This window comes from Sminthopsis crassicaudata, chromosome 5 (assembly GCF_048593235.1).
Source record: "Sminthopsis crassicaudata isolate SCR6 chromosome 5, ASM4859323v1, whole genome shotgun sequence".
Lineage (NCBI taxonomy): Eukaryota > Metazoa > Chordata > Mammalia > Dasyuromorphia > Dasyuridae > Sminthopsis > Sminthopsis crassicaudata.
In genome coordinates, this window is record NC_133621.1 from 288,221,821 (window position 1) to 288,249,225 (window position 27,405).

The window sequence follows — 27,405 nt, forward strand, 5'->3', positions numbered from 1 at the left end:
AGAAATAAAACTAATTTCATTTGCCTTCCTACTAAAGCAAGAATCCTGCATCTCTGTAAGCTTCACTTATACTTTACTTTTGATGGAATTAAATGTTGCCTTCTTAGAGATGGATGAACTAATCTACTGGTAAACCTGTAGAGTTTTGATTTTTCATTTAGCAGTTTCAGAATTTCCCCAATATTTTCATCAAACCAGTCTTGATGTTTGAGAATGTCCTAACCCCAATGAGTACTTGCAAATCTCTGAAAGCTGTCCTCTCTTTTTCTGCTCTATTGTTGTCAACTATATGTTGACTCAACTTTCCTCCAAGTTGGCAAACTATTCCCACTCAGATGTTAATTCTTCTGGTAGTCATTTTTTTCTTGGTCTAATTGTTTTTGTTAAATATGACTAGCTTGGGAGAGGATAACACATTACCTTTATCACTCTTACACTTTGTCTCTTCTCTTACAGACACATAGGATTTTGGGGAAAGCATAATGGCTCATTTTGACATGAAGCAATCAGACATTTATCAGTTATGTAGTTAAGTTTCCAAACTATTACATGAAATAGCTCCTGGGCTTAAGCAAATATGACTAGGTGAGACAGAATCATAATGATTAGACAATTTGGTTCCACATTAGAGAACCCTTAAATTCTTAGGGGACAGGAAGAATAAGGGCAGGGTTTAGGGAATAAGGGAAGAAGTGTGAGAGGAGTTGGAGAATAGCTAGGGAGGGATCAAGGAGAAGCCAGGTATGGTTGATCAGGCCCTACACTAGTATATAGTTAAGACAGTTCCAGAGATTGGAAACTGGATAGATGGATGGATTAGAGTTACTAGTGAATGAGATGAGGTGAGATCTTTCAAGACAGTTGTGAAAATCATGAAAATGGAGTAAGGCTTCATCTACTTCAGAGTTTGAGTAGGCCTGAAGGACTTTGAGCATTGATTCAAGGGCATACTTGAGTCCCCTTCCAGCTATCCTCTCATGACACAATCTCCTCTCTATTTCAGTCAAATATGGGCAACTATGTACTTATTGGTCAAGTTCAATTTCATGGGTAGATCTCGAGTTTAGAATGTAAGACTCTCAGCCAATGAGGATGAGGGTCAGTGGTGGGAGGAGGTGTTTTGTGTTAGGGATTAAAAATTCTGTCCTGCCCACAGGAGGTGCTTCCTCTCTTTGATTGTCTGCTCTAACGGTGTGATGCCCTTCTTACTAGAATGTAAAATTAACTTTCCTTTAGAGATCTCTCCAGCTTTTTTTTATTAAATGGTGACCCCTCACCATGTCCGTACCACACACTAGCAATGGAGGTTTGTGAGCTAATTAAGAGTTCCAGCTTTACACTGTTATATGCTAACAAGACAGGCTGGGAAAAGTGACCTTTTTTGATAATTGCAACTGGATGACATGTTTTAGGAATGGACTCCTTTTAGTATTTCCTGATAAAGGATCAGAATAAGTTGATTTAGTGTTCCCATGATCATTGTAGCATTTAATCACTAGAATAAAATCATTTTGCTTGTTAATAAAAAGAAAACACAGTGGCATTTAAATAGCACAATGGTTAGAGTCAGGAATCAGGAGAATGTGAGTTCAAATTCGATCTCAGACATTTAACAGTTAATAACTGTGAAATCCTTAGCCAGTCATTTAATACCAATTGCCTTGCAAAAAAAAAAAAAAAAAAAAAAAGGAAAGCATTCTTTGTAGATAACATTGTCACTTTGTCTTTCTTTAGTTTTGATCTCCAAAATATGTGCTTGGTGACAAGATAGGTACTTTAATATTGTCAGGCTGTTAAAGAAAAATTTTTGACCAATTAAACCCAATATCTCTGCTCACACACATTATGCCAACACTGGAGTAAAGTAAGGAAGAATTCTTAAGATACAAATTGTTTTAGCTATCTAGATTTTCTAAGTTACATAAAAAAAGCTCAGGAAGAAATAACATAAAGAAATAACCATTCTTCCACAGGGAGTAAGACAACAAACCTTGGTTACGAAGCAGCCAGAATTTCCTTTTTCGTAATTTCCTGGTCATTGACAAAGAAGACTATACTTTGAAAAAATCCCTCTACACAGACTTTGAAAGCAAAGGTATTTTCAAAGCTTTCTCAATTTTATTTCACTCTCTTCTTTTAGCACTTGTTTCTTAACCTCTCTGGAGAATGCTGTAAATATTTAACAATTGACTCTCTGAGGGAAAAAATGTACCTTCCACTCAGTTTTAAATTTAATTTGTTTATTATTATTATTATTAACATTATTTCATCTCAAAAGTCACAAACAACAGAAAAATAACTCAAGTCCATATTTGTAGCCTTTTCTGAGTTCCATAATGTAAATACACTAATAGAAAATTAAACAATTAATTCATGAGTCAGTCCAGTTGGTTCCAGCTCAACCTTCCAGGCATTTTTCTCCTTCCAGATCACATTTTGGATTGTATTTTCAGATGCAGTTTTCCTTCTTTTTTCCACTTTTCTCCAATGAATGTGTCTTTTTACAAATTAGCACAATTTTCTTCTGCATCTCAAATCCATTGCACAATTGGTAAGTGGAAGATTGAAAATAAAACTTTCAATAAGTTTGTGGGCAATTTTTCTTTTTTGCCACAAAATCCATTTCCAATTTAATTTCTTAAGAATTTGAAGATAACAATGGTCTGTTTTCATTTCTTCCTGATGATTTTGCAAGGCAATTAAATGTTGCCTGATCATTCAGGTCAGATAAACAAAACTCTTCCTATAGAAAGAATAATTATCTTTTATTTTAAGCGTTTTATTTGCCCAGCCTTATCCCAGAGCAACTCCTTTCCTCAAGGCCATTTAAAACAAGTCTTTTGTCCCAGTTTAGAACTCTGAGAAAAATTTGAGAATGATATCTTTCTGGTAAGTTCACAACTGATAAAGCTGGGGTGCTGGGATCTGAAAGTTACAAAACAGATTTTGGGTGTTTTTTTTTCCTTTCTTTTTTGCTTCACTTTTGGAATCATGGAGAGAAAAGCTTTTAAAACTGGCTTCAGACCTATTAAGAAATAAGCATTATTTTACTAAAGGTATACCAACAATCTATTGTGGCCATTAAAATGCTGAAATATCTGAGCATGTACTGCATGTATAGGCATGTCAGTTTTTGACATGTAATGCATTAATTCAGTATTCAAATACATCCTACAAGAATCAAAAATGAATACTCCCAATTAAAAAAATATATATTTGTTGTGTCTGTAACTTTTTTCTTTAGAAAACGATGATGAAAATGGAAAAGTACTCCTGATGTCATAGAACTTTATCTTCTATTTCCTCATTGTGATCATAGCATAACAAAATGCTCCAAATTATTGTTAAACATTTTGTCCACAAGAAAACTTATAATGGATGAACAAAATAAGACAATGATTCAAACTTTTTTTCATATATATATATATATATATATATATATATATATATATATATATATCTTTTTATTTACAAGATATATGCATGGGTAATTTTTTAGCATTGACCCTTGCAGAATCTTCTGTTCCAACTTTCCCCTCCTCCCCTAGATGGCAGATGACCAATACATGTTAAATATGTTGAAGTATAAGTTAAATACAATATATGTGTACATATCTATATAGTTATTTTACTGCAGAAGAAAAATCAGAATTAGAAATAAGGTAAAAATAATTTGAGAAGGAAATCAAAAATGCCAGAGGACAGAAACAGAGGAAGTGGAAATGCTATGTTGAATCACTCAAACTAAAAATGAAAGGTGTCATAATAATAAAATGACCTTGCTTTGTTGTAGCAATTAAATTACCAAGTGCAATGACTTGATTTAATAAAAATCATCTTTCAAAGGCTACTGCTATTTTTAATCAGAAAATGTCCTAATTTAATGTATTTCTCTCTCTTTCGTTGTTACTACAAGTCACATTGGATTTAATGAGTATTCCAACATTCCAAAATGTACTGAATTCAATAATCAGTGTAAACATATTGTGTTTACAGATATTGTAATATGCATTTTTCCCTGGAAAGAAAAATTTCAAATAAATGAAGATATATCAACATAAACTCACAAGAAAAGGCAAAAACAAATATTTATTATTTAAGTCGACTTTATCAAAAAAAATCTATTGAATGTATTGTTAATTTACATTAATTTTTAAATTTTTTAGATTAAATATTTAAAACAAACAACAAAAAAAAAACAACTGTAGCAACTATATCTGATCACATACTGTCTCAGGGAGGGAGGGATAGAATTTAGAACTGAAAACTTATTAGGAAGATTGGTCTATAATTTTCTTTCTCTGTTTTCAGCCTACCTGGTTTAGGTATCAGTACCATGTCTGTGTCATAAAAGGAATTTAGTAGGACTCCTTTAATCCCTATTTTTTCAAATAGTTTATATAGCAAGTGTCTATTTTCCCTCTTCATTTTGTCTGTAACCTCTTCTCATAAATAAAAGTACCTTTTGGCAAAGAGAAAGCCCTTGTGAATTCATGTGTGCCTTAATCCTCGTACCTCATATTTGAACTAGGGATTGCTCTCTAAACCCCATTATTGCTCTCTGAACCCCATTATTTGTTGCCTAACCTCATCATTTGGTGCTGAACCTCACCACTTAAAAGGTTATTGATCCAGAGGAATTTGATTCTAGCTCCACTCTTATTTCTGGGAACTTTGTTGTATTCCTTTTTCTGGGCAAAGTGATATCACCGACATTGTTTTCCATTTCTGGGTGTTTTATTGACCTTGTGATCCATCTGTTCTTTTTAGGCTGTTATGTCTTTAGACACAGAACAAAGCCTTGTGTTGCTGAACCAAGTTCAGCACCAATGGTGTGAAACAGGAACTTTTATAACTAATATACCCATCCCATTTCTTTTTGGTGAAGAAATACCAAACTTTACTTGTAGCCAGCTGGAGGTCCGTAGGCAAAGACTCATGGGATCCATAGAATTCCCAGAGGAGCTAAGAGTAAGATAAGAAACATGCTCCTTATTTTCTCTTGGAGGATCTGAAGTGGTCCAGGATGATTAAAAGTGGTTTGTTTCCAGATGGAGCAGTTGATATAGTTGTGTGAAAAAGCATTTTTAAAATACCTACTATGTTCTAGATATGGTGCTAAGCATTGAATACTATGCTAAATTTTAAAAATAGACATGCTGGGATAATTTAAAGCTTATCATATCTAAAAATCAATGCAGTTACAAATATAGACATGAACAGAGACATGCACAAATACTTATTGTATTTGTTAGACTAGACTTTCTCTTCAAACAATTAGATTTCAGGAACCTAAATGAAGAGTCAACAAAACCAAGCAGCTCTGCTCCAAAAAAGAAAACTTATTATAATGGTTTAAAAAGATCTTTCATTGCTATTGAATTGGTCAAGGGAGTCTTGGCTAAAAGAACTAGTCTTGGCTCATGTTGAATTGTATTAGATGTTGACACCATTTGGTTGCTGAAAGCACAGAGATTAGAGAATGAATTTGTACATGAAGAACAGCAATAAAGTTGGAAAGGCTTAAAAAGGGGTCAAGTGGTGAACAATTTTGAATTCCAGACAGAGATTTTACATTTGTTCCTGTCAGTATTGAGTGTCACATGTTTATTGAGTGAGAGAATGAAATAATCATATTTGTACTTTCTGAAAATCACTTTGGCAGCTGTGTGGAAATTGGATTGGAGAGAGGAATTCCTTTGAAGCAGGCCACAACCAATTAGGAAGCTGTTGTAATAGTCCAGGCCAAAAGTGATTAGATTTTGAACTACAGTAGAAAAGAGAGTTTCCTTACCAACAATCCTCTGCATCAATGGATTCTTAAAACTAATAAAAAAAATTAAAATATAAAGACTTGTGCTGAATTTTATAGGGAAATAAATTCTCTAGAGTCAGAATTTAGAATTGAAGTTAATTTCCTGAACTATGAAACGGGGCATATTTGAGAAATGTATAGGAAAAGCTGATATTCACAATAATATAAACTTTCTGATCTATTATATGATGCCATGAATGACCAGAGGCATGACTAATCCAGAAATGATAAAACATGTGCTCAACTCAATGTCTGTGCTTTTACAGAATGTATCAGTTGAAAGCAGTATTCTGGCCTCTCTCCCTGTTACTTCCTTCTTTGATCTCTTTCTTTCCTATTTTCTTCTTTTCTTTTTCAGTCTCCTCTCTTGGTAGTGATAAGGTCCTGGGTAGCTAGAAAACCTGACTTTACAGTCCCACCCCAGGTGGAAGTCTTGAAACTCTACTTTTACTATATCCAGTTAGAATTGATGTCAGACCTTGAGATTATATTTCCCCTATAAAGGATCTGCTTATACTTTACTAAGTGCTTTTGGAGGGATAGTCTTTCATGTGGTACTTCCCATGGCATCTTTTTCCATGTTATAGCTAACTCTTTTTTAGGGTGCTAAATCCCTTTTAGAGTTAGTCTGTCAGTCAATGTCATAATCTCCTTCTCCCACTAACCTCTTTTTTTAGGGTTAATCTGTTAACTTCTCTATGAGTTCAACCTACCACCACATTGACATAATTCCATTTTATGGCATCTCCCTCATGATTATTTGTAAATTCCACTAGGAAACGTCTCTCTCCCTTTGTTAATTGCTAAAATTCCTTTTCCTTGGTAAAGACTGTTATGGAATTAATCCAGTTTTAGCAGTATAATAAAATCTTTATCCCTTGATTTGGAGGATGTCTAAACCTACAAATTCTTTAGAGATGATTTGCAAAACCAACTCATGACCCCAAAATACCTTTGGACTATCATCCCTATACCTTATTATTTTGGTTTCCTGGGAGAATCTGCACTCCAGTAACCTCAATACCAGGTTTCTTTTTTCTAGTGGTCCCAACAAGTCTATTTGGGGTAGGAAACTTTGAGGCTTATGTGACTGGAAAAAGAAAATGGGAGCCTGGAAACAAGCTTGAAAATCCTAACTAACAGTATTGAGACTGTGGGAGGATAGGATCTTCATTCTAATGTGAAGTGCAGCCCCTTGTGCTGTTTCTCTCTCTAATCTGCTCTCCCTTTCTGTTGTAACCCTTCAGTTTTTCACTTAGGAAAACCTATCAAGGACTATTGTTGAAAATACAATAAAATGACCCCTGAAAACTGCTATAAATGATTGCATTATTGTTATTGTTTGTTGACATCATAGGGTGAAATTTTGGACTTGTGTATGAAATGGATTTATGAGGCAAATATGTACAACAATTGTATAGACTAAGGATCTTAGGGTTGGCACTGGTCTTTTCTACCTTGAATGAACTAACCAAATTACCCAAAGAATTAGTGAATAATCTATCAACTTTTCATTATCTAGATATAACCAAAGAATAACTTGGAAATTTTACAATTTCAACTAAAGAAGCTTCAAGGAATACAATCTATAGAGAGGAGTGGGACATGGGAACTCAACTGAAGAAACCACCCAGCAGATATACTGAGGGAAGTAATATAAGAACTCCAAAAGGAGGAGGAAAAGGACAGATGGCCTGCAGTACCGCAGGCACAAATTGCCTTTGGGATTATGTTCCCTATGAGCATTCCTTACCACCCTCATCCTCATTCTCAGTCTTCCCATGAACACTGTATATTTGTGGGACAGTGTGTCCCTGGTTTATGAGGGGAATAGTTTGTAGCTACTATTCTTAATATGACATCTTAGTAATTGCTACTTCTTTGAGCTCATTGCTTTTGCAGGCTGACTGTTAAGAAGTAGCCTACAGTGGGGATTCATGGGCTACAATTTGGGGAGAACAAATGTATACTTTTTTTTAAATTTAATTTTATTTTTTACAAGGCAATTGAGGTTAAGTGACTGGCCCAGGTCCTAGCTGTGTGACCCTGGGCAAAGTCACTTAACTCCAATTGCCTTAGGAAAAAAAAAAAAAAAAAAAAAAGTTACTTGCCCAGAGTCACACAGCTGGTAAGTATTAAGTGTCTGAAACTGGGGGCAACTAGGTGGCGCAGTGGATAGAGCACCAGCCTTGAATTCAGGAGGACCCAAGTTCAAATCTAATCTCAGACACTTAACACTTCCTAGCTGTGTGACCCTAGGGAAGTCACTTAACCCCAGCCTCAGGGAAAAAAAAAGAAAAAAAAGTGTCTGAAAGTGGATATGAACTCCGGTCCTCTTGATTTCAGTTTCTTTATCCACTGTGCCATCTAATTGTCTCCACAAATATACATTTGATGTCCACAAAGTACACCTGAACCTAGGAGTAGCAGTCATTCTCTGGAGACCAAATCTGACAAATCTGAGTATAAATTCTAAGGGTAATCCCAGAATGGATATCACACTTGGTTCTAGGAGCTAGAACATGCTTCCCTCTTAACAGTAGAATTGAGCAATGGAGAGGAACTGTGAGTATAAAAGTATAAATGTTAAATATACAGCCACCATATTAATCGATTTTGCATAACTATTTTTATTGGGGGAGGAGAATAAAGTTCTAGTTTCTGAGAAGGGCAGTTATTGGGAAGAAAGAATATTTTTAAAAAACAGAAAAGAACATAACTAAGTCACTTTATAAATCACAACTAGCATAGATGAAAGACTTAATAATCTGCAGACCATTATCAAATGTCAATTGGTAGTCCCAAATGAAAAGGACTTCCTTTTTTACACGCCTAACAAAATACTTATACTATTTGAAAAAAAAATTTTTTTTTGATACAGGAAGTGAGGCATCCTTCTGTAAAGAGTATGAAATAAAATAAATGAAATTCACTTCAAAATTCTCCACTCCCCCAAAAAATACAGTTGTAAAGGATCTCTGGAAAAGTTTAATCAAAGAAGATGAGTAAGCAGAAACAATGCAATCATTTTTATTATAACACAAAAGACCTACATATTTTTTTCACAACCTAGCATACTTAAAGTCACCTAGTTAATAACTTAAGAAGCAAATGCTGATGCCTGTAATAGACTATCACAATATTAACAGTTCTTATGCAATAGAAATGCTCTGAGTCATCACATCACAAATGCAGCTCACATTCTTCTTGAGAGGTAGACAAGTATAAAGTATGAGTTGCACCAGTAGTTAAATGACATCACCAAGGTCATACAGAATATAGCTAACATTTATATATACTACTTACTGGTTTACATCATTTTTTTCTACTTATAAAGGAGATTTTGAGGCATAGGTGTGCCTAGAAGGCTACGGACAGCCTGTTAACTATATTACCAATGATTCTTCACTTCCCCTTTCCCACAGTCTTCTGAAAATCTCTTTGACTACATGCCCAGTTTGCAGATGAGGAAACTGTAGTTTATAGAGGCTAAGCAAGTATTACAAGTGGGATTCAAACCTGTTTTCTATTATTCACACCCCACTTGGACTTTTTCCATGGTTTTTGCCCTAAAGCTAGTAGCATAAATATTTATGTGGGACATGGAGCCAGGAAAACCTGAATTAAAATCCTGCCTCCAACTGATTACTTTCAGTTTCCTCATTTGTAGAAATCAGTCTCTGAGAGGTTCAAGAATCAAATGAATAGAGAATCAAATGAGTTAACATATGTAAAATGCTTTCCAAACCCTGAATCTCTAGCTAAATGTTAGCTATCTGCATTTAAGCATTTAAATTTTGTTTAGGTTGTCCTCAACTAAATAAAGCCTTTTGTGTTTTCAAAGTAAGTCTATGGCAGTCTAACATTTAGATGAACGACAAACATTTGCCTCTTAATTATGGTGGGTATTAAGGCTTTAGCTTTGTCCAAAATACACCAAAATTAAAAAGGAAGGAGAATTCCCCAGGATTATATCACCTGCATTACTTTTCTTAGTATCTGCCTTTATCTCAAGTCCACTTTCAAGAGTATAACATAATCCACTGATCCTCCCAAAGTGATTAATGTCAAGTTTTTCCTTCCATTGTCTAGGTAACTCTTGGTAAGGTAGGTAAGGTAAGAATTATAGCTTCTCATATCTCATAGTCACTTTTTTTTATTTTTATTTTATTTTTATTTTATTTTATAATTATAACTTTATTTTTGACAGTACATATACATGGGTAATTTTTTACAACATTATCCCTTGCACTTACTTCTGTTCAGATTTTTTCCCTTCCTCCCCCAACCCCCTCCCCCAGATGGCAGGCAGTCTTATACATGTTAAATATATTACAATATATTCTAGATACAATATATGTGTATAGAACCGAATTTCTTGTTGCACAGGAAGAATTGGATTCAGAAGGTAAAAATAACAGTTTACACTCATTTCCCAGTGTTCCTTTTCTGGATGTAGCTGATTCTGTCCATCATTAATCAATTGGAATTGGATTAGCTCTTCTCTATGTTGAAGATATCCACTTCCATCAGCATACATCCTTGTACAGTATCATTGTTGAAGTGTATAATGATCTTCTGGTTCTGCTCGTTTCACTTAGCATCAGTTGATGTAAGTCTCTCCAAGCCTCTCTGTATTTCTCCTGTTGGTCATTTCTTACAGAACAATAATATTCCATAACATTCATATACCATAATTTACCCAACCATTCTCCAATTGATGGACATCCGTTCATCTTCCAGCTTCTAGCCACCATGAAAAGGGCTGCCACAAACATTTTGGCACTTACAGGTCCCTTTCCCTTCTTTAGTATTTCCTTGGGATATAAGCCCAGTAGTAGTATGGCTGGGTCAAAGGGTATGCACATTTTGATAACTTTTTGGGCATAATTCCAGATTGCTCTCCAGAATGGTTGGATTCTTTCACAACTCCACCAACAATGCATCAGTGTCCCAGTTTTCCCACAGCCCCTCCAACATTCATCATTATTTGTTCCTGTCATCTTAGTCAATCTGACAGGTGTGTAGTGGTATCTCAGAGTTGTCTTAATTTGCATTTCTCTGATCAGTAGTGATTTGGAACACTTTCATATGAGTGGATATAGTTTCAATTTAATCATCTGAGAATTGTCTGTTCATATCCTTTGACCATTTATCAATTGGAGAATGGCTTGATTTCTTATAAATTAAAGTCAATTCTCTGTATATTTAGGAGATGAGGCCTTTATCAGAACCTTTAACTATAAAAATGTTTTCCCAATTTGTTACTTCCCTTCTAATCTTGTTTGCATTAGTTTTGTTTGTGCAGAAACTTTTTAATTTGATGTAATCAAAATTTTCTATTTTGTGATCAATAATGGTCTCTAGTTCTCCCTTGGACACAAACTCCTTCCTCCTCCACAAGTCTGAGAGGTAAACCATCCCATGTTCCTCCAATTTATTTATGATTTCATTCTTTATGCCTAAATCTTGGACCCATTTTGATCTAATCTTAGTATGTGGTGTTAAATGTGGGTCCATGCCTAGTTTCTGCCATACTAATTTCCAGTTTTCCCAGCAGTTTTTGTCAAATAATGAATTCTTATCCCAAAATTTGGGATCTTTGGGTTTGTCAAACACTAGATTGCTATTTTTATTCACTATCTTGCCCTGTGAACCTAACCTATGCTACTGTTCAACTAGTCTATTTCTTAGCCAATACCAAATGGTTTTGGTGACTGTTGCTTTATAATACAGTTCTAGATCAGGTACAGCTAGACCACCTTCACTTAATTTTTTTTTTCATTGCTTCCCTTGAAATTCTCGACCTTTTGTTGTTCCATATGAATTCTGTTGTTATTTTTTCTAGGTTATTAAAATAGTTTCTTGGAAGTCTGATTGGTATAGCACTAAATAAATAAGATTAGGTTAGGGAGTATTGTCATCTTAATTATATTCGCTTGGCCTATCCAAGAGCACTGAATGTCTTTCCAATTATTTAAATCTGACTTTATTTTTGTGGCAAGTGTTTTGTAATTTTGCTCATATAATTCCTGACTCTCCTTTGGTAGATATATTCCCAAATATTTTATACTCTCGACCGTTATTTTGAATGGAATTTCTCTTTGTATCTCTTGCTGTTGGATTGTGTTAGTAATGTATAAAAATGCTGAGGATTTATGTGGATTTATTTTGTATCCTGCAACTTTGCTAAAATTCTGAATTATTTCTAATAGCTTTTTAGCAGAGTCTTTGGGGTTCTCTAAGTATACCATCATGCCATCTGCGAAAAGTGATAATTTGATTTCCTCATTTCCTACTCTAATTCCTTGAATCTCTTTCTCGGCTCTTATTGCCGAGGCTAGCATTTCTAGTACTATATTGAAAAGTAATGGTGATAGTGGGCAACCTTGTTTCACTCCTGATCTTATAGGGAAAGGTTCTAGTTTATCGCCATTATATATGGTGTTTATTGAAGGTTTTAAATATATGCTCCTTATTATTTTAAGGAATAGTCCATTTATTCCTATACTCTCAAACGTTTTTAGTAGGAATGGATGTTGGATTTTATCAAATGCTTTTTCTGAATCTATTGAGATGATCATATGGTTTTTATTAATTTGATTATTAATATGGTCAATTATACTAATAGTTTTCCTAATATTAAACCAGCCCTGCATTCCTGGTATAAATCCCACTTGGTCATAGTGTATTATCCTGGAGATGATTTTCTGAAGTCTTTTTGCTAATATCTTATTTAAGATTTTAGCATCAATATTCATTAAGGAAATTGGTCTATAGTTTTCTTTCTCAGTTTTCAATCTACCTGGTTTAGGTATCAGTACCATGTCTGTGTCATAGAAGGAATTTGGTAGGATTCCTTCAATCCCTATTTTTTTCAAATAGTTTACATAGCATTGGAGTTAGTTGTTCTTTAAATGTTTGGTAGAATTCACATGTAAATCCATCTGGTCCTGGGGTCATAGTCACTTTGAAGCTCAGTTCAAATAAGGAGGTCAATAGTAAGATGGTTGATTTTCATTCCCAAAACAATATTTAAATACCTGATATGAATATTCATTTTAACATACAGAATATGGCTGACATTGATATATACTACTTAAATTTATGAAATAAATATTAATTGATTCCAAACTAGATACAAAAATAAAAATATCAACATCCTGCTCATTTGTAAAATTATAAGAAAAATTAATTATATTTCCTCTTTACACATAATAGTAGCACATTTCTCCAGCACTCTAAGATTTTTCAAAGAAAGCCTTCCCCTTTCAACAGCCCTGTGAGGTAGGTAATGTTATATTATTTTTGAGCTCTCAATAAGTGACCCTCCCAGGGTCTGAATCAGATTTTGAACCATGACTTCTGACCTGAAAATTAGCACTTTGGCTAAATCACTAACATGCCTTTTAAAAGTATCAATACTAGAATTCCATCAGTGCTTGAAGCATATGCATATTAAATAATTTAATTAGATGCTACATAGACGTATATGTTTACATTCTGAGTCTAATAGAAAGTAATTCTTTGAGAGTAGAGGCTGCTCTACATTTTTTCTTTGTTCTAGGTTCACAGCAGGCACTTGATAAATCCTTATTGAATGAATATATGAATATTCATATTCTTTGTTGAAAATAATCCTCTTTCTATTTTAAAAAATAGTTTGTGCTGGAATCTTTCAACATAATCTTACAATATATTATTATTCAAACAGTAGAGAAATTGGGTCTTATTATAAAACTTTTAAAAGGCATATAAATATTTCTTCTTTTTATTTTTTAACTTTTCCTGAAATTTCATTGATATGAGAATTCCCAGAGAGTTCCCTTTAGGAATTCAGATGGAGACCTACTCTGAAATTCACAGGCTTAATTAAGGAGTTTCTTAAGGCACTGAGAATTTCAGATACTTTATGACCCAGGGACCACAAAGTCTGAATTTGTCAGAAAAGTAAGGCTTGAACTCAGATCTCCCTTACTCCTATACTAGCATTCACTAAACCAGATATAGCTCACTCAGGGCCAGGGCAGCAGGAGGGAACTAAGGACAAAACTTCCCAGTCCTGCCAACCAATTTAAAGTGTAATTAGAAATGTTTAACAAAAATAAATAAAAATACAATATAATACAGATAATGTTAATTTGTGGTTTTCCAGGTTAACATGTGACTCTGTGTTCATTTGATACCACTGTGACACAGCCAAGCTATTTTTAGTATTTAGTTAACAGTAATTTTTACAAAAACCCAAAACTTGGCGACTTACATATTTCTCAAATTGTATATGGTGTAGGAATGGAGTGGGGCTTGGGGGGTGGAGAAGTTTACAATTAAGTCCTGATAGATCCAGACAGACTGAAAAGAAGGTAAAAGAAATTAACAAATCAACTTTCAGCTTTTTGTATCTAAAGAGCTGAAGGACATCATTTAAGAAAATTTTCTATGTCTTTACACAGTGATTAAATTATTAAACTGAATGAAAAATTAGCAAGAAAAAAACATTTTCTAGTCATTGAAACATTGTCTTGATTTTAGTGGTTTAAAATTTTACTTTCAAAGATTCTGTTATGGATGAAATGTAATGATTTGATTTCTGGGTGATCCATTATGGATTACAGAAGTGATGGAAGGATCTGATTGTTAGGTGACCTACTATGGATTACAGATGTAATGGAATGATCTTACTTCTAGGTGATCCACTATGGATTACAAATGTGATGGAATAATCCAATTGCTAGGTGATCCACTATGGATTATAGAGCTGATTTCTAGGTGATCCACTATGGATTACAGATGTAATAGAATGATCTGATTTCTAGGTGATCCACTTTGGATTACAGACATTTTCTTGGGATGTCAAATCAAGAAGAGAAGGTGCTGTATATGGTTTTGTTGGTTTGTTTTTTCATGGCAGATTGTAGGAAAAAGAGGTTATCAGCACCAGGACCAAGGAAAGCAAAGGGTATTCCATCCAACAGGAAGAACAAGGACCAAAAGAATAAATATTAGGATGAGACATCATCAGAATCCAGAAATGAAGCCAAGTTAGAAGTCAAAGTGAATCAGAAAAAAAAAAGGAAGGTCAACATAAATCATGCAGGAAAAGTAATGGGTATTAGTCATGTGATTTCATTGGCTAGAGGAATTCTCAAGTGAGGAAACACCCTCTCCCAAAGAAAGTAATCACCTTGAGAGTTACCTGAAGCACTATGAGATTCAGCAGAGTGTACAAAAATATCAGAGATATTCTAAAACAAAATCTAAATACAATTCAATCATCTTTAAAAATATATAAAAAAGCAGCAAGGTATTCAAGTTTATCCAGTATAAAAGCTGCCTCAAAAATGTGCCTCATTGGTCTTTCTCCAGCTTTCTGTGAAGTTTATTTCAGTGTGGTTGAAAGCAGGGTTACAAGTGCCGCCATCTTCCATTGCATAAGATTGATTTGACTTCTAGGAAAAAAAAAAAAAGTTAACTAGTTTCATCAATTCTTTGAAGATAGTTAGCTTTATCAGCCAAGGTTCTCCCTCCACTAGTGGGAATCACACTCCAGTCTGTCTTACTAGATGTCTTCAAGAATAGTAGCTGACAAACCTTTCCTTCTAGCAGCCAACCTTTCAGTTCTTCGGCTTAACTAGGGAAGAGTCTGCTTGGTCTCTACTATTACAATGTTCAAGAACCCAGAAAAGATTCCCTGCCATCATGAAGCAAGAAACTTGAATTTTAATGAAGGAATGAGGGTAGGATGGATCATGTATATACACAATTGCAAAATTGCAAATTATTGATGGTTCAATTTTTTAAAAAATTCTTAAGTAACACATTGGATTGGAGTTGTAATATCTGAGTTCAAATCTAGTCTCAGACACTTCCTAGCTATGTGATCCTGGGCAAGAATTTAAACTCTTTTGTGTCTCAGTTTCTTCATATATAAAATGGAGGTGATAATATATGAACCTCTCAGTCTAATTGCTTTAAAATAAGCAAATTATAAAAAAAATAAAATGAGATAACATTTATAAAGCATTTTGTAAACCTCAGAATGCCACATACATTTTAGTTGATATTATTATAATTGGCTTCCTATTCTAATGAAGGAATAATATAGAACAAACACATCATTAAATTTTGTAATCTCAAAAAAAATTTTATCAGTGGATATTTCTTCCATAGATAACCATTCCTCAAGTATGTGTGTGTATATATGTATATACACACATACACATAAGCACAATATATGTGTCCACATATACACACATGTGCATGTGTTTATATATTCACATATTTGTAAATGTATAAAAATGAATGTATTTATGTTGGAGAAGGGTTTATAGGTGGAGGGCATATGCACTGATAAAAATCACTTTTGGAGGAAAAGCTCCAATCCATACAGAAATATTTATAGCATCTCATTTTGTGACATCAAAATTGGAAACTAAGGATACCCATCAATTGGGGAATGGCTGATTTGGTAAATCAATGTAACAGAATGCTACTGTATTGTAATAAATGTAGAAAGAGATGTTTAAGAGAAATCTAGGAAGACTTATATGGACTGATACCAAGTGAAGTAAGCATAGCCAGGGGAAAAATTTGTACAAGAACATTAACATTGCAAAATCCAATTTTATATACACACATACACAGACACAGACATATAGATAGAGATATATACATATCTATATATGTTACAGACACACATACACAAATCTATCGGGTGTCGCAAAAGTCATAGTGCAATTTTAAGTTTTAATTAATTTTAATAAGCTTAAAACTGTACTTAGAGTTTTAAAGCAGCCTGTATATGGGAAGAGAAAGATATAGAAACAGAGAGAAAAAGAAAGAGAGAAGATTCAAAGAGAAACAGAGAGAGGATATGTTTTTGTGATTTCATGATTTCATTGGTATGGAGAACTCCTTCCATTAGAGACCTGTAATCAATCAGCAACTTGGAGTCTTGATTGAATTCAGATCTTCTGGGCTTATTACTAGCTCTCTCTTCACCATGACTTCACAAATTACCATGACAAGGGAAGGGAACCATTATCTGATAGCCAAACTTTTGGTATTAAATCTTTATAAAATTAGCTAGAGGGGTTTCTAGGTACTAGAGGTACCACTTGTCAGATGCCAGAGCTCCTATTCCATTGGCAGAGCTTTGACCTCTGAGAGCAATCTCTATCACTAGAGTGAGACTTTGGTAGAGGTATCATTAGGGAATTATTAATTGCCTCTTTTTTCCACTATCTTTGGAGAGGAGAAGGGTGAAGGAGGAAAGGAAGGTAATCCTTTTCTGTTATAAAATGATAGGAATGATCTTTCTTATATAAGAAAAAAAACATACCTTGTTTAAGAAGTTAAAATTGGATAAAAAGTCTTCTTTTGTTAGTAGGAAACTGTCATCTATTCTCTGTTTTCTTCCTCCTGAAAAACACAGCCAATAATGGAAGCATATTCAAATCTCTTTTTTTTTTTAAATGAGAACATTCAGAGATAAAAATCTCTCCAGTTTAAAATCCTATCTTGATTTACCAGAAGAAAATCATTTTATGAGTCTTTAATCAAAACCCCTGAGAAACACTATCCTCTATAAAATTCTCTTCCTCCTTTCTCTTTCTCTTAAACTTTTCTTTTAGGAAAGTGTTCAAGAAGAAAGGGAAACTAAAACTCAGAAAAGTGGTAAAAACATAATTTCTTCATTTTCATCTCTCTATCCCCGGCACTTAAGGGTGATGTTCCCTATTAGTGAAATCTTTATAAATGTTTGTTGTTCAAATAAATCAGTCAAGTTTCCCATTTATAATTTGGAGGAAACAATTCACATAGCAGAACTGTAATACAGAATCACTGATACAAGTGATTGTAAATTGCCATGTAAAAGTTATCTCAAAAAATAGCAATGCAGAAACAGGTACCTGTTAGGAGGCTAGCAATTATTCCCACCAATAGAGTGACCAAAGTTCCAATGGTGCTGAAGTACAGATATGATAAGGAGTACCAATTATCCATTAGGGGAGTTCTATAAAGAAGAAGGAAAAGATTCATTATAAGAGTAATCTACAAGTCTCATATCAAAATCAATGAGCAATCAATATGTTCCATAGAATGTTAAGACAACTAGGGGAAGAATGTTACATTGGCTCCCCCTTATGGGAAGACATGGAGGAGAGTCAAATAAAATGAACAGGCAAATAATATTGGGCTCTTTTTTTTGTTTGGTTGGTTTAGTTTGGTTTGGGTTTTTTGGGAACAGCTGTTTTTTTTTTTTGTTTGTTTGTTTGTTTTTGAAGGAAGTTCACACCTTGGTGAGTTCAAAGATCCATGGAGGTATATGGGATGACCAACCCAAAATATACATACATCAGTGATTTCCAAGGCAAAGTAAGGACAGTTTTTGGAATCATCTGTCTCCTACCAGGCTCTTAGTAGAAAAAAAAAAACAAAACATTGTATTTGTAAAATATTGTAAAACTTACCTTTCAACATTGTGAATTTGAAGGGCACTTGTAGAAAATGGCATTTCTGTGGTGGTCATTGTCCAGTTTCCCTGGTCTGGACTGGTTATGTTACAACCATCAGTAACAAGACTCAAGGGTAAAGTTCTTTCTGGAAGGGGGGGATAAAGCTGAGCTCCAATTCCAACCCAAAGGGAAATGGCAAATCCAGCAATGAGTCCTACAAATGCCCCCTGTAAAACAGAAATGCTTTTGAGAAGAAAACAATAGGGCTTTTTTTGGAAGGAAAAAGGAAACCGTGAAATATTGAAGCAAACTTTTCACATGTCAGGGTTCCTGGCACATATAAAGCAATAAACAAACATCGATTAAAAAATTCTATTCATGCCTAGAGAAAGAACTGATTGTGTCTGAATACAATTAAAGCATAATTTTTAAAAACTTTTTTTGGGGGGAGAGAAATCAATGTTTTCTTTCACAACATGACTTGTGGAAAAATTTTACATAACTTCATATGTGCCTTTTCAATGGTGGGGAGGGAGAAAAGGAGAGAATCTGGAGCTCAAAGTTTTAAAAACAAATGAAAAATATTACATGTAACTGGGAAAAACAAAATATTAAAAACAAACAAACAACATTAAATCCCTACTATGTGCCAAGCATTCTGGCACACATAGCAGATAGTTAGCAAATTTTTATTTATTATTGAGTAGTGAGGAAGGGGGAAAAGCTCAGGATTAGGATTCAGAGTTGCTTAAATTCTGACTGTTACTACCAGTATAATTTTTGGGAAATAACTTTTTTTGTGTCTAAAAAAAAGTTTTAAAATATTTTTTCAAGTAGAAATCTGATTTTTCTCCCTCCCATTACTCCCTCTCCCAAACTAAAAAGAAAAAAATAAAATAAAATAAAATCTTTGTAATAAATGAAGAAAACAACTTCTTATTGAGTCTAACAAATAGATATCTTATTCTGCATCCTGAGTTTGGGAAAATCACTTAAGCTAGATCAGCCTCAGTCTGAGGCTGTTGTTAAATTTGTTAAATAAGGAAACTGGGTTCAATCTTCTCTAAGGTTCTTTCCCCATGCAGATCTATGATCCTGTGATCTTTCCTGTTCATTCCTATACTCAGTCAGTCACTAAGTCTTGTCCATTTCTCTTTTAGACGGTTACCCATCTTCACTTCTTTTCCCTGCTCATTACATAGTTACCTCACAGGGGTTCTTAGGTGGCCCATAGTGCATAGAGCATCAGATCAAGTCTGGAAGCTACATCCTACTAGGTTCAAATTTGACCTCAGACACTTACTAGCTATATGACTGTTTCCTCATCTTTAAAATGAGTTGGAGAAGGAAATGGCAAACCACTCCAATATTTTTGCCAAGAAAACCCCAAATGTGGTTACAAACAATTGGACATGACTAAAAATCACTGAACAATAACATCTAGCAGGCACCAGAGAACAAATACTGTTTGCTCTTAAGGAGGCAGATTGGTACAGAGTAAAGGCTTTGGAATAAGAGGATCTGGGTTTAAATCCTGCTGCCTCTGATATTCACCAGGTTAAGTGACTTTGGGCAAGTCACTTAAATTCTCAACAGGATTGTATAAATGGCCTCTGAGAAACCTTCTATTTTATATGATTTTATTTATTTTTTATATGATTTTATATTTCCACATACTATCCCATTGCCTCAGAGATGGTCTTATCATCTGCCTACTTCCAAGTGCCTCATCCACATTCTTTCTTGCCCATCGTGTCCTTGTCACAGAATTCATAGCACTGTCATTTCTGGAAAGACCAAGTCAATGGACTGCCTCCTATATCAACCCACTATTCCAGGGACTCACTACACTAAGACTCCTCTCCTGAGCACTACTAACTGACATACTGTTTTCCCTTATTACAGTGTAATCTCCTTGAGGGTAGAAACTCCCTTTATAGCTCTATCCTCAGTGCTTAGCATCATACTTGGCACAAAGTAAATGCTTATTGATTTTTTTTTCATTCATTCATTCACTCTGGGAAAGGAGATTGTCTTTATAATCCTAGTTCATACTTACAAGGGAGTTGGCAACGGGGACCAAGATCCCCAAAGAAAACAAGCCCAAAAGTGGTCCTCCAATCATACCAAAGATACTGAGCGCTGCCTATCGAGAGAATAAAATGTCACAAATTAGTCATGAAAGGTACGTTCTCAAGAAAAGGTGAGCTTTTCCCGGGAAATAATGGAATATGGGTCCATAAGCAGTCAACAACACATATTGGTTTTCCCAAAGTAGAAAAGAGGCTTGCTGGAGTGTGGGAATGAATCAGAAAGAAAGCCAAATCTCCCTTAAGAGAGTCACTACAAGAATGCCTAAGTGGAAGAGGACAAGAAGTTGGTACTATTGGATATAGAAATATAGAAAGGTAGATAGAAAGAAATCAGCTCCCTGACATCACTCACTACCAGATTTAGATTGTACCTGAGTAATGACTGAGGCATATGCACACACACATACACAAACATATGGGGGGAGAGAGAAGAGAGAGAGAGAGAGAGAGAGAGAGAGAGAGAGAGAGAGAGAGAGAGAGACAAAAAGAGACAGAGAGAGGAGAGAGAGAAAGAGAGAGAGAGAGAGAGAGAGAGAGAGAGAGAAAGAGACAGAGAGAGAAGAGAGAGAGAGAGACAAAAAGAGACAGAGAGAGAAGAGAAAGAAGAGAGAGAGAAAAGAGAGAGAAGAGAAAGGAGAGGGAAAAGAGAAAAAAGAGAAGAGAGGGGAGAAGAGAGAGAGGAGAGAAGAGAGAGCAAGAAAAGGGGGAGAGAGAGAGAGGTGGGGAGAGAAGAAAAAGAAGAGGGAGATAAAGAAACAAGAGGAGAGAAGGGGAGAGAGGAAAAATGGATAGATGGATAAATGCAAGGAATATGCTGAGAGAAATAGATGTTATATATATGCACATAGAAGTATGTCTAAACCACACATATACATATATGTGTATATATACATATATTGAAAGACATACTTGCATATAGAGAGACATATGTGTTTGTGTGTGTTTATATACAGAAAGACATGCTGCCTAAAAGACATTTTCTGTTTATCTCAGAGTTGTATATGGTAATGACTAACAGAAATTGCATCTCATGAAGGCATTCCAGGATTCAGTTTCTCTTCATCACCCACATTTCAGTGAATGATAAAAAGTAGATTTGTCAGTGCACAGAGTGAGCAAAAGCTAGAAAATTTGAAGTATCATTTATACCATTTATTGTTTTCCAGAGTTGCCAAAATTTCACTCTCACCTGTAACAAGGTTCCCATGAGTGATGCCAGGGCTGCCATTCCAATGCACAGGGCTCCATACAGTATACCTAAAAGAACAGATGGAAAGCTCAGTTCAGATTAATCTTGATAGTTAACATTCTCCTTTTTTTTTCCCCCTGAGGCTGGGGTTAAGTGACTTGCCCAGGGTCACACAGCTAGGAAGTGTTAAGTGTCTGAGACAGATTTGAACTCGGGTCCTCCTGAATTCAGGGCTGGTCCTCTATCCACTGCACCACCTAGCTGCCTTCTTCTTCTTCTTCTTCTTCTTCTTCTTCTTCTTCTTCTTCTTCTTCTTCTTCTTCTTCTTCTTCTTCTTCTTCTTCTTCTTCTTCTTCTTCTTCTTCTTCTTCTTCTTCTTCTTCTTCTTCTTCTTCTTCTTCTTCTTCTTCTTCTTCTTCTTCTTCTTCTTCTTCTTCCTTCTTCTTCCTTCTTCTTCTTCTTCTTCTTCTTCTTCTTCTTCTTCTTCTTCCTTCTTCTTCTTCTTCTTCTTCTTCTTCTTCTTCTTCTTCTTCTTCTTCTTCTTCTTCTTCTTCTTCTTCTTCTTCTTCCTTCTTCTTCTTCTTCTTCTTCTTCTTCTTCTTCTTCTTCTTCTTCTTCTTCTTCTTCTTCTTCTTCTTCTTCTTCTTTTTTTTTTGATAGTTAACATTCTCAATGGAATATATTCATCATGGCTTTTATACTAGAAGATAATTTGCTGGGCTAAAAAATAGCCACACTGATCAGAACAGGTAAAAGGTAAAAATGGGATGTATTTTTCTGCCAGAAAATCAATATACAAAGTTGATAAATAATACCCTAGTGTTGTGTTTAGGATTAGTTGAAACACTAGATTATATCAAGAAAAGAATCCCTGGGATTAATTGTGGGGATTATAAGCCTAACAACTATTGTGTTTTAAATCTAATCCTCCACAAACATTTGTGTTTAGAGGAAAATATATATCTTCATCCAGTTTACCAGTAATAGAGCATTTCTATTCTGAACATTGTCTTAGTCACGTCCAACTCTTTGTGAGCTCCTTTGGAGTATTTTTTGGCAGATACTGGAGTAGTTTGCCATTTCCTTCTCCAGCTCATTTTATGGATAAGGGAACTGAGGCAAACATGGTTAAGTGACTTACTCAGGGTTACACAACTAGAAAGTGTCTGAGGCCAGATTTGTACTCAAGAATTCTAGCTTTTCTGACCAGTCACGGTGCTCTATGGAGGCACCAAACTATCCATTATAATAATTAGAATTTGCCAAAAAGTCAAACTACTGGATAAGGAGGTGATTGCCATCCTCTTCCTGCACCCCGTCCTCCCCCATTGGTTGTCTTCAAGCAAAGATTGGATGGTGTGTGATATAGAAGGAATGGTAATTAAGATACAGGTTGGATGAAATGGCAAATAAGGTTCTCTTCAGGTCTAAGATTCCGTAATTTCCTGATGACATAAGATTCCCTTCTGAATTGAAATCTAATATAAATTAGGCTTTCAATCCTAAATCTAAGATCTCACATTTGCACAAAAATGTTTGTTCAGCCTAACCTGAGCCAGAGAGCTAGCGATAAAGGTTTTGATTTTGTAAATATCCATCCCTTTGATGTCTTTGAAAAAGTTAAAATATTCAATAGAGACTCACTTGTTCCTTTAGAAAACCAAGACAGCCTCTTTTCTGAAAGGGATGGGAAGTAAGGTTTGACGAGGTCTTCGATTGTTACTGCAGCTAAAGCATTGATGCTGGAGGATACTGTGCTGAGGAGAGAAAGGAAAGTACTTTGCTTATTCATTCATTCATTTATTTGCTTATTTATTTTATTTATTCATTTACTATATTTTAATAAACATTATTAATAACTGGAGAGAAAAAACTGAAAAAATTGGTAATGACCATCAATATTTAAGGGAAGCTCTTCATTCTAGAGCTGTAAATTCCAGAAATCATCTACTTAATATACATGAGGACCCTGAAATTCAGGGAGATATTCCTTAGAATGGCTGGAAGGAAATTTAAACCAAAGTCATTCACAGACAGTAATTTATTTATTTATTTATTTTGCTGAGGCAGTTGGGGTTAAGTGACTTGCCCAAGGTCACACAGCTAGGAAGTGAGGTCAGATTTAAACTCAGGTCCTCCTGACTTCAGGGCTGATGCTCTATCCACTGCGCCACCTAACTGATCCTTGATAGTAATCTTCAGAAGGACTTGAATCCAAGGCCTCTGACTCCAGACTTTCCCCACGATTTGATTCCATACTTTTCCACACCCAGATGAACTCAGTTCAATTGACAATCCAATCAATAAACATTCATATTAACTATATGCTAAGTCCTGTTCTAGATTTCAGGAATGCAGAAATAAAAATGAAAGGCAGTGCCTGCCTTTAAGGAGCTTATATTCTCCTGTACCTCTGGTAATGTTACCTACATGCTTTCTGAAAGGTTATAGGATCAGAGCACTGAGTTAGGAAGCAGGAAGACTCATCTTCCTAAGTTCAAATATGCCTCAGTTTCCCCATCTGTAAAATGAGCTAGAGAAGGAAATGGTAAATCACGCTAGCATCTCTGCCAAGAAAACCCCAAATGGGGTCACAAAGAGTCAGATAATGACTAAATTGATTCAACAACAACAACAAAAAAAAGAGATTAAATCTTAAAGATCAAGTTTCCAAAATAGGTGAATCAGTACAATGACTTAATAGGTTAGAACAAAAAAATTCTTAGTTGGGATACATATATTGAATTAAATAGAAGAAAAGATACTTAGAGCTTCTACATGTCCTTATCCATTTTGTAGCTGTGTTGGTCTAATAACAAATCAATAGTGGTTGGGGGAGAGAAGGAGCTCCCACCTAGAACACAGATTACAATCTTTCTATATTTTACAATTTTAGTGTTACATTGAAATCAGAGAAGTTGTGACTAGCCCAAGTTTATACATCTAGGAAGTATCAGAGGCAGAATTTTTGACACTCTATCCACTATGCTACAAGGTCTTTCCATGTATTTTCAATACATGAATTGAGCACTTTTTTTTTTAAACACTGAAATCTCTGGGAAAGAGATTTCTTTCTTTTTTTTTAATTAAAGCTTTTTATTTTCAAAATATACACATGGATAATTTTCAACATTCACTCTTACAAAACCTTGTGTTTTAATTTCTTCTTCTCCCTAGAAGGTAAGTGATCCAATATATGTTAAACATGTGGGATTCTTCTATACATATTGGGAAAGAGATTTCACTGGCATTTACTAGTTATTATTAAAGCTTCAGAAGTTATATGGAGTTCATGCACTCCCATGAAAAGTCATTAAACATGGAAGCCTCAAATAGCTAATAGTGTGGAGTGGAATTGTGGTATAAAATAACAACAGTTATGATATAGTGAACATAGTGAATAAAGTTATACTTGGATGCTGCATTGTGTCATGGAGATGATCCTGTGCTCTCTAGAATAGCTTTGATGGTTCCTTGAAGGTTAGAAAAGCATCTAGTATGGGGTCAGCAATTGACCATTGTCTAAAAATCAATCATGTCGCATCTGAAGGCAATGATGACTAATAAGTATCCTCTAAGTGTTGCTTTTTTTTTTTTTTTTTAGTCCAGAGCAATCAATAAAGGAGTAGAGGGTTCTCAATCTTGATTGATATACTCATTGATAAAATCACAATAGTTTTTTTTTTGTTGTTTTTCTATAGTGCTGTCCTTAAAGTATCATTATCCTTATTTTACAGATTTCAGTCAAAGGTGAGATGCAGTGATCAACCCACTGGTAGGTAAATGTCAGACCTAGTACTAAACTCCTGGCTACAATAATTTTTTAAAGTATTGCATAGAATGCAAATGTAAATTGTCTTAGCTTATGGAATATGACAGTTCTTATAAAACATTATTGTGTGAAATAATTTCATTAATTAAATAAAGTCCATACCTCAATGTTCCACTGTAAGCACAGGCCACAAAAAGTCCCGGGAGTCCTGGATAATCTTGTAAAATGTCCAGCACCAGATAGGGCATGAGCTGAAAAAGTTCAAGCTTTACTAATGTGCTCCTGATCATTTGGTATATGCTATTCTAGATCAATTTTTCATTTATCCATCATTATCAGAGAATGAGCTATTTCATCCAAATGCATATTTCAAAAATTTAACTTTGTTAAATTTATTTAACAATTAACAATAACAAACTATTTAACTTGTGCCAAATACTTTCTTTTTACCTTTTTAAAAGTAAATATTTCTAAATTATATTGCATTTTTTTTGTTTGTGCAATGGATCCCTAAAGCACCCATGAACACTTTCTCAGAATGAAGTATTTTACTTTTTAAAAAATTGGCAATTGAAAGAAATGTTTAAATTTCAGTCAGAAATAAAATAAAGGGTTTTTTTTTTTGTTGTTGTTGTTGTTTTATCCAGATCCTCAGACTACCCTCTCCCTCTCCCCAAATCTATTTACAAGCCTCCAAAAACAAATCCATGAACACCAAGTTAAGAACTCTTGGACTATACTAAAAATGTGTATATGTTTATGGTTGTTTGAGTTTTAGCATATTAAAGGAAGTCAGAGCATGTGAGATTCTGGGATGGCAAAGCAGCAAGTACTGTCAATATTTTAATTGTGTATTGGCTTCTCTCCCATTATGTAGGCTATTGTTCCAAAATTGTCTCTTAAAATGTGGCTGCAAAGCTGATTGTCTTGTCCAAAGAACAGCAAGAGAATCAGTTGATTTCTTTCACAGCATAGTAGGAATAACTTCTTTGAGTGTTTATTTGTTCCCTCTGTTGAATGTGTTTGTGGACAAATATTATGTGTCAAACTATGCTGTAAGCGGCCTGAAGTCTTAGGCAAGGGAGTACAAGGTCTGGGACCGGGTAATTGTGACACAATAAAAGCTACTGTTACAGAAATGATTTTTATGAAAAAAAAATTTTGATTTAGTATTCCTTTTCCTAGTCTTTTCAGAATACCTGTGTCTGAATCAAGTGCTCTAAATCAGGGTTTCTTAAACTTTTTCCGCTTCCGATTTCTTTTCACCCAAGAAATTTTTACACAATCCAGGTATATAGGTATATAAAATAAATATACAAATTATCAATAAATCAAAATTTCACAATCCTCACATTCAGTTGTGAGACTACATATGGGGTGGCAAACCACAGTTTAAGAAGCTTTGCTCTAAACAATAGGTTCAAGTCCAAGAGAAATCCTGGTGTTTGCTTTCTCAAACAAGTCCCTGAGATCAGCTTCCTTTTTGGTCATCTGAATCTTTCTCATAAAGGTAGAGTGAAGAATAGGCAGCTATATAATTCCCACAACAGTGGAATGCACAGTCCTTTGAAGACTAAGTCACCTTCCCCAAATGGTTTTCTCACCTTTTGGAAAATCCTTGTTATTGTTAATAGGATTCTCTGACTTGTGACCAACATTCACTACATTGTTTCTGCAATAGTAACACAAATGACCACAGATACCTCCCTAGGAAGTTTTGACCCACTTATTCATCTCATTGGAGCTGATTCTTAATCAACTATGAAGAAACACACCTTCTAGTCAATTTGCACTAGACTCTTGGGGAGATGACTGTCTCTCAAATTTATATCATTGAATGGGGGCTGCCTCAGTCAAACTGTGCAAAACACAAGTTTTGCAAAGGTGAATGTTGAAAACTATCTTTGCATACATTTTGAAAAATAAAAAGCTATTATCATGGGAGGAAAAAAAAACCCAAATTCATCCGACATTGAAAGAAAAAGACATTTCTAAAAGCCACAATTTTCTCCAAGTCCTTCATAACAATCTTCAAATAGAATTCTAAAAAAGGTTCCTTTGGAAATTGGAGCATATAT

The 27,405-nt window shown here is 34.7% G+C and overlaps 1 protein-coding gene across 1 annotated transcript in view; it reads right to left on the reverse strand.

Annotated features, from left to right (window-relative positions):
• Positions 1-14,022: 14,022 nt before the first annotated feature.
• Positions 14,023-27,405, reverse strand: part of LOC141544806 (sodium-coupled monocarboxylate transporter 1-like) — a 46,071-nt gene continuing 32,688 nt past the window's right edge. Inside the window, exons 8-15 of the mRNA XM_074271366.1 lie at positions 25,490-25,578; positions 23,200-23,312; positions 21,556-21,623; positions 20,333-20,419; positions 18,289-18,500; positions 17,728-17,831; positions 17,157-17,236; positions 14,023-15,264 (exon numbers count right to left, since the gene is read on the reverse strand). Of these exons, the coding sequence (XP_074127467.1) occupies positions 15,151-15,264; positions 17,157-17,236; positions 17,728-17,831; positions 18,289-18,500; positions 20,333-20,419; positions 21,556-21,623; positions 23,200-23,312; positions 25,490-25,578 (867 nt within the window). The 3' untranslated portion in view covers positions 14,023-15,150. The remainder of the gene's footprint in view (positions 15,265-17,156; positions 17,237-17,727; positions 17,832-18,288; positions 18,501-20,332; positions 20,420-21,555; positions 21,624-23,199; positions 23,313-25,489; positions 25,579-27,405) is intronic.